Genomic DNA, 16590 nt, shown 5'->3' on the forward strand with positions numbered 1-16590 from the left:
CAGGGAGCTGAGTGAGCTGAGAACCGGGGTGGCTCAATCGGAGCTGCAAGTGACAGACACTAGGAGAGGAAGGAAGGTCAAGGACATATTGTATTTAAGGTAATGGAGATGCTGTGAGTGTTTTGGGCTTCCTTCCCAAAGTTGCCTCCTAAACAGTAGGTGCCCCTTAAATATTAGTTGATCTAACCAAAGAGATAACATTCATCATAGCCCCCAACAAAATCACTGTCTTAAACTGAATCCAACTAAGGAAATTTGTAGCAAAATATTTAGCACTAAACTCGGCTACATCTATAAACTGGAGAAAGTAAGTATCCTGTTTGCTCTTTCCCCAGAGGCTCCTTGAATTTCTCCATCCTGCATGACTGTCAGATTCTTCAAGTTCTGCTACCTAAAGCTGTGTATGTTCAGTTCTCCTGTCGCTCTTTCTCTGGGGTGCTGAGAGAAGCTCCGAACCTGTGCGTGAAAACTGAAGTGGGGATGGTGGCAGGTGAATCAGTAATGCAGGGCAGGGGTTCCATGTGTCTAAACATACACATACATGTATATAAAAACAATAAAATATTTTAATTCTCTTTGTACACAGCCACAGGCTTTCTTCAGTCAGGTGAACCCCAGTGGGCACTTGTCTTTGCAGCTATGAGGTGATGGCGTGGTCATGTGCCTCGGTACAAGTTGTCCCAGCGAGTCAGTCAAGTCACAATTAAACTTCTGCACTCACGGCCCTGGGTACGTGGTGGGGATGAGCGTTGCTGCCTCTATCAACGGACACAACCTCAGCTCAAGATGCAGTTCGTCTCCGCTGTAGAAAGCCTCAAAATATCAATCATGTGTCTTACCCCTAGTCTGGATTTTTATAAAATGCTTTATCTATACATATATACATAGCACAATAAATGTGCTTATTATGCACTCTAACATAGAGCACAGGAATACATACACACCAAGGAGCGTAACCCCAGAGGTCTCCACAGTGGGAAAAGTGCGAAGGTTAAATATATGCACACGGTGTGACGGCAGACAGGTACGGAGTGCCACAGTCCACGCCTTACCACGAGACCAATCCGACACCAAGTACTTGCCTTCTTTGTCCCATGGGTGGTAGGAGCAGTAACAGAAACAATGTCATTTTCTAAGGGCAGCGGATGTCAGACAATCTGGTACAGAGGGAGTGATTGTTATCCAGAGATTATCTAGAAAGAGTTGCTGAAGGTCAGCCTGGCTCATGACCCCAGGCTGAGGTCTACTCTACAGAGGGTGGGGCTGGTTTTGGGGGTTGCGGGCTGATGAGATATCTCTGACACACACACTGTCACACTCACGCACCCGCCCCAGGAGAAAGTGCACTTCAACAGCTGATACAAAAATAGATTGGCACGGTCTTTTGACACAGGGAAGGTATCTTTTAAAAACTTTCCCCCAACTTCTGCAAATTCTCTTCCCCTCTCCACTCTGGAACGTCACAGTCTGAGTTAGAGCAGGTTTGGAGAGAAGGCCCTGGACCACGCTTGCAAGGTTTGTGTGTGCCCGGGAGGAAGACTGGGGAGACAGCTAATCACTCTTGCGAGTGGAGCGCTGGAAGGGTGTCTGCTGTCTTCTGCACAGGTCTCCCTTCCCTCGCTGAGTAGTAAACAGCTCACAGCTCATCTCGGCTAGCCAGACTGAAGAGTCCCTGAAAAGTTTCCAGCTGCTTCTACACAAAAACATGCTGAGAGGAAAAAAATGTCGTTATGTTGAATTCCATTTTTGCATTTCCAGTAGTAAGCGCGGCTCCACCGGGCTCAGAAGAAATGGTCCCTGGCCCGCCTCGGGGGCCTGTGCTAGGAGCTCTGGATCAGGCGTCTGTAATGGGGCATGACTTCGTGCTCTGGCAAATGAAGGGCAAATTCCAAGGCCACTAACACCGGGAATTCAAAGGCAATCAGTTCTCGTCTATTCAGCCGGAACTTCTCTTCCAGTTTCTGCAACAGAATTAAAGGAAACCAAAAGCATTTTAGCTCCAAAAGCAAAATCCTAGGCTTTCTCCATGTGCAACCTCTCTATCCATCAGCCAGTGAGTGTTTACAGAGAAGCCCACTGTGGGCAAAACTGCGGGGGAAGAAAGGAAGGCATTAGCTGTGTTTCCTGCTCTCAGTCCTGGTGGCGAAGAAATTGAACCTTCCTGAGGATCCAGTTTGCGGAAGCCTCACATACATCCCACGACTTCACTTAATTTCTCGATATCTTGCAAGGTTGATGCTACATTTATCTCCATTTTACAGGTGAGAAAACAGGCTCACGCAGTTAAGTAATTTGTCCACAATGATATGGGCAGTAAATGGCAACACTGAGATTCAAACTTAATTGGGACTCAAACTTGACCGCTACCACTAGGTTATTCAGACTTAGACGTAAGACTGAAAACAGAGCAAATCATTGGCAACAGTAACAATCTCATGGAAAGATTAGAATTGCATGAGCTGATTATAGTGGACATAGCTGGCTCTTTTTATTTTATGCACAGGGACCCTGGTGAGGTCGCCTCACGTTTAGAACATCACACAACTCATGTGCATTGAACAGGCTGAGTGCCCAGCATATGGCTCTGCACCCAGGGGCTCCCCTCCTGCACTGTCTCTCCCTCCTCCCAGCTGTATGGGCTGCTGGGGTAGAAATGACGGAGGAACAATCAGGCTGCATGTAGGTAGCGAAGGCCTCATTCTATTTTGGCTTCAACTCAACTGCTGGCTTAATAATAATAATAATAATAATAATAATAATAATAATAAAAAATAATAAAATCTCATCAACAGAGTAGTTGGCTGCTGCATTCAGTTTATAACTGGGATGGGATCTTGTGTTAGGCTACTTGCTACTGCAATGGCTTGTTAAACCATTATTTACCATTATTTTACCTTAACACGATCAGCTTTTGCTGGGTGGTATTTTATTCGACTATGATTAAGCATGCATAATCACTTATAATTTCATTAATATTTGTTGCTTCTAACGATTCATTAGATCAGCAAATATCTATGTAAACCTATTGAATCTCAGCTCAGATTTGGTATCATCATCTCCAAGTCAGGTGATTTTGTGCCATTGCTTACACTCAGTAAAGCACTGACCTAAAGCATACTTTCTTCCATTGGTGGATGCATGGATAAACGAAGTGTGGTATATACATACACTGAAATATTATTCAGCTTTAAAAAGGAAGGGAATTCTGATAATGCTACAACACGGACGAACCATGATGACATTAGGCTAAGAGAAATAAGGCAGATACAAAAGGACCAATGCGGTATGAGTCCACTTATATGAGGGACCTAGAATAGTCAGAATCACAGAGACAGAAAGTGGAATGGTGGTTGCCAGGGGCTGGGGGAAGGGGAGTGGGGCGGGTCGTTGTTTAATGGGTACAGAGCGTCAGTTTTGCAAGACGAAAGAGTGCTAGAGACGGATGGTAGTGGTGCAAAACAATATGAATGTACTTAATACCACTAAACTGTACACCTAAAAAGAATTAAAATGGTAAATTAGAAAGAAAAAATACTACTTGTTTATGTGGAGAGTACCTACATTAGCTCCCTTTCTGCTTTTTCTCCTTTGCCGCTGAAGACAGCTGCACAGCTAGACATACGGGGCATTGTATTAACCATGTCTTTTGTTTTCCGTATTCTGATGCTTGGACATCTTGGAACCTTGCTGACCCTAGAGGGGCTGTCCCTCCCAGGGTTAGCCAATTCCTAGAGAGCCCAGAGAGTGCATTTTCAAATGAAAAACCACCAATGCCGAGCACACACCCCAACCACTCTATTGGCTCTCATCCTCCGGGCAACTAGCCCCCTGCCCCTGATCACCCAGGGCCACGTGCCAGACACCCAGGGACAGCCTCTGTGTCCCAGAGCCCACTAGCCAGTCCTACGCCTGCTCACCCTGCCTGGCCCACAACAGAAATAAAGGCTCCTGCCCAAAGTCCCTCCCTCTCCCTCTGAACCCTGACAAACCCTGGGACTTCCCTGCATGGCCCCTTGTTACAGACTGAATGTTTGTGTCCCCCTAAAATTCATTATGTTGACATCCTACCCTCCTCCAATGTGATGGCAGTAGGAAGGGGACCTTGGGGAGGTGATTAGGTTTAGAGGAGCTCATGAGGGTGGAGAGCTCATGACGTGGTTAGCACCCTTGTAAGAAGAAACCAAAGCGTGCTCTCTCCCCCTGCCATGTGAGGCCACAGTGAGAAACCAGGAAGAGGGTCCTCACCAGACACCCAAGTAGATGGCACTTCAATCTTGAACATCCAGCCTCCAGAACTCTCAGAAATGAATGTCTGTTGTTTAAGCCATCCAGTCCATGGTGTTTTGTTATGACTGCATGAGCTAAGACACCCACCTCTCGGGAACAGTGACAAACTAGCTCTTCGATGGCAATTGTGTCCTGACCTGTTGGCTTTAGTGTACCTCAAACTTTCTATGAATACACTATCAGTCAAACACATGCCCTTCCCCAACGAGAAGACAACCAAGGCTGCAAGAAGCTAAGGCGTGCTGAGCCAATGTGTCTGATGGATGCCCTATGGGTCACATCGCCCCCAAGACCCCAGAGGTGTCTGTGGCTGTGAGAGTAACACTGCACTAGGGTGCGTGCAAGCCCAACCATCAGGATGCAGGCTACTTACATCAATTAAATGCTTGACTTCGTGCTTTTTGAGATCACTTCCGATTTTGGCTGCTAACAGCACACAGGCTCCAGCACAAAGCTTCCGGTTCTGTTTGTTTAGCTTTCCCTTGAGGGCAAGCTTCTCAAAGTAGACAAAGGCCATGGCCACCGTGGGCTCCTCGAAGCCACAGTCTTCCTGGGCCAGCTTCCGCATCTCTCGCTTCAGACTAGAGAAAGACAGGAAAGAGCGAAGTCTTAGTCGAACTTGGAGTTTCAGGGACCCCAAAGGAAAAAGACTACCTCATCTTGAAAGCATTTCCTCTTTCTCATTCCCAGGAGGGTGACATGGAATGAAATTAAATCCCTGTGAGTGAGAAAGTTACATAATGAGTGAGGAATAGACTCAACTTGCTGGGGCTCCAGACTCCTCCGCTGGTGGAGTTCCGTAGACCATGTCGACATGGGCCACAAAGGACCACATTGAACCCCAGTGGCTGTCGGAGGGTCTCTGGAAACTAGGAGAGTTGTCCAAAGTGAGAGAGGGAAACTATGAGGAGAACTACAGTCATTCCAAAGAGATGAATATAGAAATAAATTAGGTACTTGGTACCAGCTCTGCAGAATATCGGTTACGTCCATTAACTACAGCAGAAGAAGGGCTGGAGTAAGAGCACAATGACCAGCGAGTGTGCTTAGGAAGCTACCCAGCAAGTGGATGGTGTGAAGTGAGTTCTTCTTACCTCTGGCTCAGAACATACCAGGATCAAGTCAGTAGTAGGACGCATGTGTACATGTGTATATGGTAGCCCCAACACCACACACACACCCCCCGATACCCCCAGCCAGATTCTCTCTGGCCCTGCAAGGCCAGTCCTTTGGACTGTTTGGTCGGCTCGCATGAGTCACCACAGTCGATCCAATCAGCTACAGGGAAAATCCAGGCCTGATTTTGCTTAGGCTGCTTTGCTGACTGATTAAAGATAGGGCTTGGCTGTCACTTCTGGAAAGAGGATTGTGGGTAAAGAGTTATCTCAAACCCTACGATACCAACTCCTTTCTTTTTTGTTTTGTCTGCATTTGAGAAAGCAGGGAACCGAATGTTTCCTATTCTCTGAGTTTTCTATAACATAAACCTTAGTAAACTGGTGAGCTACAGCAAGTGTGAAATGACCCCCCAAAGGAAGCTCCTCCCAGATCCTGTCAGCTCACATCAAGGGCTCTGCCTTCTGTCCCGCTTCCCTTGGCTCTCTCACACAGGGGCGCGAGGCAGCCAGCATCACGTGAGCTTCTTTTTGCTGAATGTGCCCATACTTCACTTGAACCATTACACGAAGCATGAGCTTAATGCATGCTGAGAGGGGGGTTGCAGGGAAAGTTCATACCTCCTTATTTTGCTGAGTGTTAACTTAATATGAGGAAACTTCTCTTTGAAGGTCTCGTTCATGTCCTTCTTGAGATCTGAGGGCTTCACGTAGTCGATTACTGTGGTCTGTAACAGATCAGGAAATAAGGTCATGCCGTACAGTAAGGGTCCTGGGTAATAATTACGTGTAATGTTTGGCCAGCTGACAACTTCCAACACCACCACGCCGTGGGGAACCCAGGTGAGCACTAGTTAGGGTCTGCTCCATCCAGGAGCCAGAGCAAGGCCCCTGGAGACAGAGGGAAACCAAACCCCTGCTCTTACCAGAACCAGGTGACATTTAGGAATACCAGCCTCTTGACCTTCAGGGGTCAGTGCCTGGCAGAGAGGGGAATCCCTCTTTCAGCTCATGTGTTTCAGCCTGTAAGTCACACGTGCTTGGGGCCTGCAATTTGGACTCACAGATCTGGGTGCACTCTACACTTGACCATCACTAGTGGTCTGGCTGTGGGAGGCTGATTGAATGACCCTGACCCTCAGGCTCCACATCCATAAAATGACAACAGTCACAGTGCCTACTTCATATGGCTAGTTCAAGAACCACGTGAGAAGTAGTGTCCTCTGCAGTGCCTGGCATACAGCAAGTGCTCAATAAGTGTTAGCTATTATGATGTTTTAATTGTGGGGAAATGTACATAACATAACATTTACCATTTTAACCATTTTTAAGTGTCCAGTTCAGTGGCATTACGTACATTCAGTGTTGTGCAGCCATCACCACCATCCATCTCTAGGACCACCGTCCATCTCTAGGACCACCGTCCATCTCTAGGACCACCGTCCATCTCTAGGACTTTTTCATCTTACAAAACTGAAATTCTATACCCATTAAACACTAACTCCCCATTCTCTCCCCTTGGCTCCTCCTAGCAGCCACCATTCTACTTTCTTGCTCTCTTAATTTCACTATTCTAGGTACCTCATATAAATGGAATCAAATAGTTTTTGTCCTTTTGTGACTGGCTTATTTCACTTAGCATGTCCTCAAAGTTCATCCATGTTGTAGCATGTAGCATGTGTCAGGATTTCTTTCCCTTTTAAGGCTGAACAATATTCCATCCTATGGATACAATGTTTGCTGTTATTGATGCCCCCTAGGACCTTGAGTTTCTTCCTCTTTCCCTCCCTGTTTCTAATTCTCTCTATCCTTAAAGGTTGGCTCCTTTGAGCTTTTTCTGTGTCCTCTGGTCTTCCCTGCTCATCTGTGCCTTACTTACCCTATTAACTCTGAATTAAACAGTCTCTGGCTGGGTACCATCAGGCTAATCTCATCTCTCCTCCTCAGGAGTAACTTTCAAAGGGCTGCAATGAGGACTGACGCCTCTTCCGGCTGGCTATAGGCAATAACCTTCATCAGGCAAAGCCGGAGAAAAGAGAAACTACAAATTCTAATGAGAACACCCATCGCCACGGATGGCCACCATTGCCAGCCTCTTCTCAGGCAAGTGCCTGGCCTTTTCCAAAAGATGCATCAGTGGTTTCCTCAACAGCTCTAACAAACGCTGGTGGCTTTCTGTGAACATCACCATTCAGCAGACACTTGGTTCCGCGTGATTTTAGAAGAGGCACATGGAATGCCTCTGGTGTAGGTTAATAACCAAGGACAGTCCAAATTCACACTGACCTTAACAGCACTTTCTTTGCTTTTCTGGTGAATAAAGGCAAATGCAGCAATATCAATTAACTCAAGCAATCCCACCACAGTTGTTCAGAGTTTTCTCAAATTCTGGGTGGAAGCGGACGCAGTGGGTGCGATGCCTCCACTTCTTCCTCAGAGCTGTGCTCTTTCTGGCCCTCCCAGGAAGGCACTCCCTCAGCTGGCCCGGGACATGCCCATTCTGGTAGTTGTCATGTGTGCCTGTGACGTGCTGGCAAGGAGCAGGGAAGTGGAAACGCAACTGTTTGGTACCCGCATGCAGACACGTGCATGCAAGCACATGCGTGTGAGTGCCAGGAGTGGAGGAGGGTACACGGTATTTTATAGAGGCCACTTACTGCCAAGGTCCAGCAGAGTGGACACCTCCACCGTCCTCCAAGATGGGCTTATCTCCCTTCCTACTTTTCAAAACTGCTCTATTTCATCTCAAGCAAATATCTTTGTTGGGTGAACAGGATGTGATTTTTCATTAGGAAACGGGCAGCAGAATATACACATCTAACAAGCTTACCTAAGCTGGGCCCATTGGCCAATTACCCCATTCTTCTGTTTCCTAAATACTCAGCACCCCTCCCCCTTTCTCCCATTCCCCCCACATCCAGGCACCCTGGACTACCAGGGACAGACCCTCCTGCTCTTCCTCCGTGGATGAAAGTCACGAGGTCTGCAATGATGCGAGCAGGTTCAGGCAAAGAGTCACTGGCCTTGGTTGGGGTCCAAAGCCCTGTGAACCCCACCAAGGACATCCTGGGAGATGGGGGGTGGGTCTGCATCCTCCCTGAAGCAACCACAGCAGCTCTGCTTTTTTCTGTTTTATATGTAGTTACATGCAACACTTTTCTTAAAAGGAGGCTCCCACTGCCAAAAAAGTTTGCAAATGCATTCCAGCCACCTCATCTTACAGATGAGGAAACAGAGGGTCAGAAAGGTGAAGAGGCTTATCCTAGAGCCCCGCAGGCTGAGGCAAGACCAATGCTGGGATTCGGGTCTCCCCGCTCACACCTACTGCTTTCTTGCTTTTCTGTTCTTAATTAGACCGAAAGGAGCCAGCAAGAGTAGGTTTGGATGGTGGTCAGCGGCTCTACCTCCAGCAAGTTGGGCAACTCGGAGAAAGAGGCTTAACCTCCCTGAGCCTCACCTTCTCTTCTCTGCATGAGGTAGGAATCCCTGACAGGGTTGTTTCATAGGTTTATCTTTCAAGATCAAACAGAACAGAATGTACCTAAAGGATACTGGCAAATTTTACCGAGAGCATCACAGGGGAAGACTGTAGCAAATTGGGCTCAGCTCCAGTCTCACTGAGTCAGTGTCTGAGGTGGGGCCCTGCTATCTGCACGGTGATGTTGCCCAGGTGATTTTTATGCAAATCATATCCTCCTTGCCTGGCTACACCCATCCCTGGTGTGACTTGTAATGACACTTTGGCAGGATCATCTTCCCTAAACCTACGCTGTGGTTAGGGGGCTTTCCCGGTGACTCCGCTTCATTATACACTATGGTTTGGATATCCGACCCCCTTCTGGGGCACCTTCTGTACCTCCCGACTCCTTTGCAGCTACGATTCTAATACCATTCCAGTTCTTCCTAGCCAATGTACCAGCGTGAGAATGCAGAATTGAAACAGAGGCTGCTTTTCTGTTGTTTCTGCTGCCAAGAGGTGTCGTGTCAGGGGGGTCCTAGAGTCCTGAGTGTCCATTGTGCAGGTGTAAACCACAGCGGGGGCAGCTTCCTGACCGTGGGGGCGGCAGCACTGCCACGTACAGAGCTGGTGACCCATTCGGCGTCCCAGTGGCCTGGCTCTGCTTTGTGGCTGTGGGATCATTCCTGAAATCCCAATTTAGGCTGTTTCTTCAACCTCCCCAGTGATTCTATGAGCTATTTTAGTAATAAATGCCTTTCTTCTTAAACTAGCTCAAGAGGATTGCAGCACTATGACTGACGCACACACTGCCTTCTTTCCCTGATGGCATTTATCACTATCATAATTACACCTCGCTGGGGAGACATGGGGTAAGGACAGAGATTCTCATTTCCCTAAAGGCACCAATCGTAAGTTTGCAGGGGCACCAAGTCTTTGGGGCCCTCACATGCCACTTCCTGACCAGTGCTTGCTTTCAATTGACTCCGTGAGTACCAACAACCCAGCTCAGCCTGCAGCTCTAGAGCTGGGGCAAGGAGGGCTCAGGCTCAGCCCAGCCTTGCAGGACAGACTCCTTTATACAAGTAGCCTCACCCTGGCTCTTTGGGACACAGAGCTGCAGTCTACTTCTCCTGACAGACAGATGAGTGCACATGTATATTTACTTCCAGACTGGACCCAAGAGAGGGGGACAGAGAGGGCCAGTGAGCTGATGCCATGAGACCCTTGCCCACTGCCCAGTGCTCAGCTGGGCGACACATGGCAGCCGCACAGACAGCCAAGCCCTTCAGTTTATCTTCTAGGTGACAGAATTCTTCTGAATCCTGGCTCTGCCGCCCAGAGGTACAGAAGCTGTGTTCTGTGTTCCTTTCTGTGTGGAGTTTCCAGCCACAGGGCCATGTCCTGCAATTACTCCCAGCACTGAGCAGAAGGCTCGCTGACAGCCTCATCCTCCCCTTACTCACCTATGTGGCCATCACCTGGGCTTCTCTGAGTCTTTTCTAAACTAGGTACAGTACATTTTGGGGGAGAGGTGATCTGCAAACCTCCATCATTCTGTCAAGGCCCCCCATTTCTGGACCTCCACGTGGCCTCCCAGCCTCCAGGGGTGTGTGGCAGAGGAAGGGGGCCTGTCAGGGCAGGACAGACACAGGCCAGCTGGGCCCAGCATTCCCACAGAGGCTGCTTTGGGAAATCCAAGGGCATCTGGGAAAAAAGACTGAGAATGCTGACTCCTGGAGGCTTGCTGCTGCCCATACCTGAGGCAGGTACCCAAAGCATTCTAGTCTGTTTGCTTACATCTATTTGGGGGTGAGAAAGATTGGCTGTTGGAGCAATGAAATGCCTCCGAGACTCAAGATGGAGGAGGATGGTGGGAAATCGTGGATGTCAGTCTGAGCACCTTAGGCTGGTGGAGAATGTGAAAGTGTTGTATTGGTTTCCTGTGGCTGCTGTAACAAAGTACCACAGACTGTGTGTCCTCAACAACAACAATTGATTGTCTCACAGTTCTGGAGACTAGAAGTCTGAGATCAAGGTGTGAGCAGAGCCACGCTCACTGAAACTCTACACAGAAACTTCCTTTCTTTTTCCTAGCTTCTGACAATCGCAGGCATTCCTTGGCTTACAGCTGCGTCATTCCAATCTCGGCCTCGGCCTTCATGTGACTTTCTCCCTGTGTCTGCTCACATGGCCATCTTCTCTCTGTGTCTCTGTCTTCTTACACCAGTCATGTTGAATTAGGGCCCACCCTACTTCAGTATGACTTCATCTTAACTAATTTGTATCTGCAAACACTTTATTTCCAAATAAGGTCACATTGTGAGGTACTGGGGGTTAGGACCTCAACCCATCTTTTGGGGGGACTCAATTCAAGCCCTAGAAATGGTGTCTGTGTGTAATAGTGCTGCTATGTGGCCCCGTTGTACTCTGACCGGCCCAGATCTGTCTCCGGCACCAGGTTTTGGCCTTGGCCTTAGTTTGAGGGTACACTTTCCACGTTTTTTCTTTCCCTACCCCCTTTGCTTGCTGAGACAGCTCTCTTCAGTCTGGCTTTCATCTCACTTCTCTGAGCTGCAGCTCTGTGGGGAAGATCCCAGACTCTGGAACCAGATTCTCAGCTTTAAAATCCCAGCTCTTCCACTCAGTAGCTGGACAGCCTAGTGTAAACTGCTTAAGCTCTTTGTGCCTCAGTTTCTTCATCTGGCTTCTCCACCATCCACTTTATGTTGATGACTACAAGGCACCAGGTCTATGGAGCTGCTCCTGGTCCTGCTATACTCGGCTGCATAAGTACAATCAGGGCAGCTCAGTGGATGGTCCCCAAAGTGACAATCTGCTCTCAGACAGGGTCTAGCACACATGCTGTACCTGGAGCCCACTGCTCCTCACTAGCCCCACATGGGCCAGACTCTGGGTATTGGAAGAATCACCTTGAGCCCAGGCCACCCCTCCTTCAAGCAAATTCCAGAGGGGATGACAATCCTTGCTGGCCTCAGCTCCAGTTCTCTCTAAGAAACACTTTCTGGAGTTAGCAGCCAGGATTCTGCTACATGGTCTTATCTGTCTTGGGGGAGCCTTGTGACACCCTTTAGAGGCTGGACCTCCCCACCACCCTAAGAGACAGTCATCCTCTTTCCAGTGATGGGAGGCTGAGCTGCAGGGGTGGGATTACCATGGGCCTCCAGCCATTCATTCATCCTGGCTTGAGAGAGATGAATTAAAAGTGAGGCCACTGCTTTGTTCTGGCTCCCCTCTCAGTCTAATTGTACAGTTAATAAAGACTCACAGTGTCCTGATTTTGCTAGTGCATACATGTTACTATGAATCAAAGTGCTAACAGACAGCTGGGGTTCCTTCCTGGTCTTGGACAGACCAAGTGACCACTTGTTTCCAATGCCACGTAATTCCAGGCCATGGGATTTGCCCGATTCAGGGCTCTCTGTGGCCCCAGCAGTGGCCGACAGCTGGGCTAGGCTGTGTGATGGATGGGCAGCGACAGTCCCGCCTGTGTTTTCGCAGAGGGGGGCCATTCTGTGCGTGAGGTGACAGGTCACTTAAATGCACGTTCTCACAGCTGCCGGGCTGCGGAGGAGCTGTGTGTGCACAAGCTGCATAAAGGGGAAGGGGAGAAGGCCAGCTGAAAGGAGGAGACCACCAAAACGCAGACTTGTCCAGAGAGATGCAATTCAGAAAGGAGCCCTGCCACCCTGCCTGCCAGAGACAGGAGGCAGAGTTAGGAAAGGAAGGGCCACGAATCCCTTCTGAGATAACAGGAAAAGATGGTAAGACCACAACTGTCTACCACATCTAATACGGAGACACTGAGACAGCCTTTGCCTTTTAAAAAACAAATAAAGGTTTGACTCATCATGAGAGACGGGAAGGGGCCTCCATGGAACTGAACTGGGGCCCAGCCCAGCCCACGGCAACAATCTTGATGCCATAAAATGAAGGTCTCTCAAGCTGGGGTGGGGGTGCAACGGAAGTGATGGGGGCCAGCAAGGAGAGAACTGAGACAGCAGGGGTGTGTGTGTGTGTGTGGAGGGGTAGAGGTGGGGGGGACATGCCCTAATAGCAACACTGGAAAATAATGGGGGGCTCAGAGCTGACAGGTTGTTGATCTGATTCCAACAGAAACAACATAAAAGGTGCTTTTCCACCGTGGGGCCTGGTATGTGCCCCCATTCTCCAGCCCTCCACATCTCCCTGGGAGTTCTTATGAGCAGCTCTCAACAGGTGTTAGCTTGCTGTAGACTCTGCTACTGTTCCCCTCTGGGTCAGAGGGACCCCTAGGGGCAGGAATATTCCAAAGGAGCCAGGTTCCAGCCCCAGGAGCCAGCAGGGAGCCCAGGGACAGGCATGTAGCCTCCCGCCTCAATTTTTTTGTCTGTGGAAGGAAGGAGGGAGATAAGGCAGTGATATCTGCAGCTTCTTCTAGCACCAAGAGCCAACTGCACAACCAGGGCTAATTAACCTGCTTCTCTTGCACTTGCCCGACATTGATCGGTGCTCCAAGCTCAGCTGGGCAATGGGAAAGCAGATGTTACACGCTTGCTAAGGTAATTAAACAGAGCAGCAGCCCTCAACTAAATCTATCTAACCACGAACAGCTGGGTATTTTGGCTGTTTTATGCATTTAATCCTTTCCCTAAGAGGATAGTAAATCACAAGGAAAATATGGGAAAGGGCGGTCAGCCTAGGCAGACTTGGGCTGCATTTGTTGTTATTTCTACCCATTAGATTCCAAATACATAATCCTGGATTTATTCTCCCTTCCCTCTCTTTAGGGCAGCTGCCTTTCAGTTTCCCTCTCTGAAATAAAATAGTTTGCAAATCAAGGAAACATAGGAAAAGTTGCCCGTGCTTCCGGTTTACACAACCACGTGGATTTACCAGCTAGTGCAAAGCACATCCAGTTTCAGATATTTGTCAAATATATATCTGGGACTACAGAAACTACTGTAGTGACTCCACCCACTTGAGATGACACTTAATGTATATGTGGCCCTGTGTTCACACACACCCAGATAGTATTAGGATGCACTTTTAAATGCATGTTCTTAAATGGTGGGCTCAGAGTATGAGCTGATAAACTATGTATATGGAGGGCACGTTAAAAATCACAAAAACGCTTATCAAAAATCTGAGACAAATACACAGAAAGGAAACAGGTGCTGCAACATCTTGGGTAAAATGTAAAGCTAATATTTCATTTTGTATTATTTTTATAAGGAAAAGAAGATTTAAAAAAAATCCAGAACAGGCAAGTCTATAGAGACAGAAAGTATTAGGTTGGTGCAAAATTAATTGCGGTTTTTGCCGCAATTATTTTTATTTATATTTATTTTTTTGATTATTTTTAACCCTTTAATCCACAGTTACTTTTGCACCAACCTAAAAGATAAGTGGCTGCTTAGGGGGTGGGGGTCTAGGGGTAGGAACTTCTTTGGGGGATGATGAAAATGTCCTGAAAGTGACTCTGGTGATGGGGGCACAACTTTGTGAATATACTAATAATCTGCTCAGCTGCACACTTTAAAGAGGTGAATTATATGATATGTGAATTATATCCAATATAGCTGTCACACACATACACAAACCCAAAACAGAAAAAAACCCCAGCATAATTTGATACGGCATTTAATTTTTAACACTTATACCAAAAACTGTCAGGCCTCAAAGATCCTGCTGCTCAGCTCCTGGGCCGGTGTCTGGCAGATTTTCCCTGGAGCTGGGGGAGCTCCAGAACCCTTTCAAGTCTCAGGAGGGGCCTCCTCATGGTGTTTGTGTAACATTGATGACTTTTCTTAAAGAGGGTCTCCTGAACTGAATAAACTTCACGCACTTTGAAACCTGAGAGCCTGGAAGGAGCCTTGCCACGGAGGGCCCGCAGGGCTCAAGCTGCTCTGTAGCTTCTCAATAAATGCACCTTGCCGATAGGTAAGGAAGTGCCTAGGTCATTAAGACAGCTTTCAATGGAAATGAAGGTGTGGTGGGCGAAAGCACAGTCAATCGCCCAGCACACGGAAGGCTGAACTGGTCTTCCTTGCTTTGAGTCTTCTATTTCCCACCACTCAGCATCTCACACGGTACCGAAAAATGAAGTTTTAAGATATCTCCCCACACAACACTGGGGAGATGTGGGTGGAAGGAGGGGTTTTCCTATGAGTACTTAGATTGCAATATGACATAACAGAATCGGCACCCGGTCACAGAGATCAGTCCAGGACGGGTCCTTTTGAGATTTATATGCTATACATATCAAAAAGGATGCTAGTCGGTTTTCTTTTTGTCAAAAGAATTCAAGAAGGATTTCTTCCTGAAGAAAGGAAAAGGATCCAGAACTCCATCCAAATAACACTAATTTTGTTGACATTATCTCAGTCAGCTCTTTCACTTACCTTCTCTTCTTAATTGCGCTTCACACGTATAAAGGGGGTGGAAAACCCACTACCAACTTCAGCTGCCAGGCTCGAATGATCACTAACCACCCTCTCGTGAAACCTGGATTACACGCCAGGCAGGCGACAAAGCAGGCAATGTCCGGTTCTGACTCGGCTCCCGCTCTCCCTCGCCGCAATGAGAAACACCAGCATTAGCGAAGGCCCGACAAGAACCTGCAAGCAGCCAGGCGGCTCCACAGCCTTCATGTTCTGTGGTCACCTCCTAGAAACTCGAAGGCCAAAGTGACAGGGGCGACTGCAATTCAGGTTCCACACCTGCCCTGGCAATTTTGTTGTTGTTCAAAATTTCACTTTTGCCCTATCACAGTGGCTAACAGTGGGAATGATCTGCATGGATCAGTTAAAAAATACGATTGCATATGATTGAAAAATACGATGAACGCAAGGCCAATTTAAAAGGGGTACCACTTAAACTTTATAAATAGTAGGCTTCTTTCTGAGCCTCAGGGAAATGTTCTTCTCTGGAACCCTCCCCCTTTAAAGCATATCCCAACTGTGGCAATGAGTGGCCTTTTTATCTTATGCTAGAACAAACAGGAATGAAAATATACATCCAACTATATCTGGGATGGCTAACATCACCTACACACTGACTTGGAAAGCCTGATTCTCGGTATTTGCCTACGAGAAGTGAAAGTGTATGTCCACAAAAAGCCTTATACAGGTACGTTTGCAGAAGCAATATTCATCACGTCCCTACACTGGAAACATCCATATGTCCACCAACAGGACAACGGATAAATAAACTATGGTATATCTATACAATAAAACCCTACTTAGCAATTAAAAACAATTTACTGATACACGCAACAGAAGTGAATCTCACAGATATTAAGTTGTGTGGAAGAAGACAGGCCAAATAAAAAATAGAGTACACAATAGATGACTCCATTTATATGAAATTCTACAATAAGCAAAACTAATCTGTGGTGACAGAAGTCAGAACAGCAGTTGCTTTTGCGGGGAGGGAGTGAAAGGCCGAGGGGACGGTGGGCAAGAGGGAACTTTCTAAGGGGATAGAAATGTTCTGGATCTCCATCAGAGTGGAGGTTCCAAAGTTCATGAACTGTACTCATAAAATGGGTGCATTTGATTGTATGCAAATTGTACCTTAATATGAAAAGAAAGAATAATGGCTGCAGCAGGATTTGATGGGGTGAAAGGACTAGCTCATCACTTTCAAGGTTGATGGATTCTGCAGAGGCCACACGAACATCTCAGATCCTGAAATTCCACAAGTATTGGGCACCCAAATCACTGGACG

General features: G+C 47.6%; 1 protein-coding gene across 2 annotated transcripts in view; it reads right to left on the minus strand.

Annotated features, from left to right (window-relative positions):
* Window positions 1–543: 543 nt before the first annotated feature.
* The window catches only part of CABLES1 (Cdk5 and Abl enzyme substrate 1), a 107700-nt gene continuing 91653 nt past the window's right edge, over window positions 544–16590 (minus strand). For both annotated transcript variants that reach the window (XM_081078769.1, XM_081078768.1), the window contains 3 exons: window positions 6024–6130; window positions 4661–4868; window positions 544–1961 (listed from right to left, as the gene is read on the minus strand). In XM_081078769.1, the coding sequence (XP_080934895.1) occupies window positions 1821–1961; window positions 4661–4868; window positions 6024–6130 (456 nt within the window). In that variant the 3' untranslated portion in view covers window positions 544–1820. The remainder of the gene's footprint in view (window positions 1962–4660; window positions 4869–6023; window positions 6131–16590) is intronic.

The sequence above is a fragment of the Rhinolophus hipposideros genome (assembly GCF_964194185.1).
Source record: "Rhinolophus hipposideros genome assembly, chromosome: 17".
Taxonomy (NCBI): Eukaryota; Metazoa; Chordata; class Mammalia; order Chiroptera; family Rhinolophidae; genus Rhinolophus; species Rhinolophus hipposideros.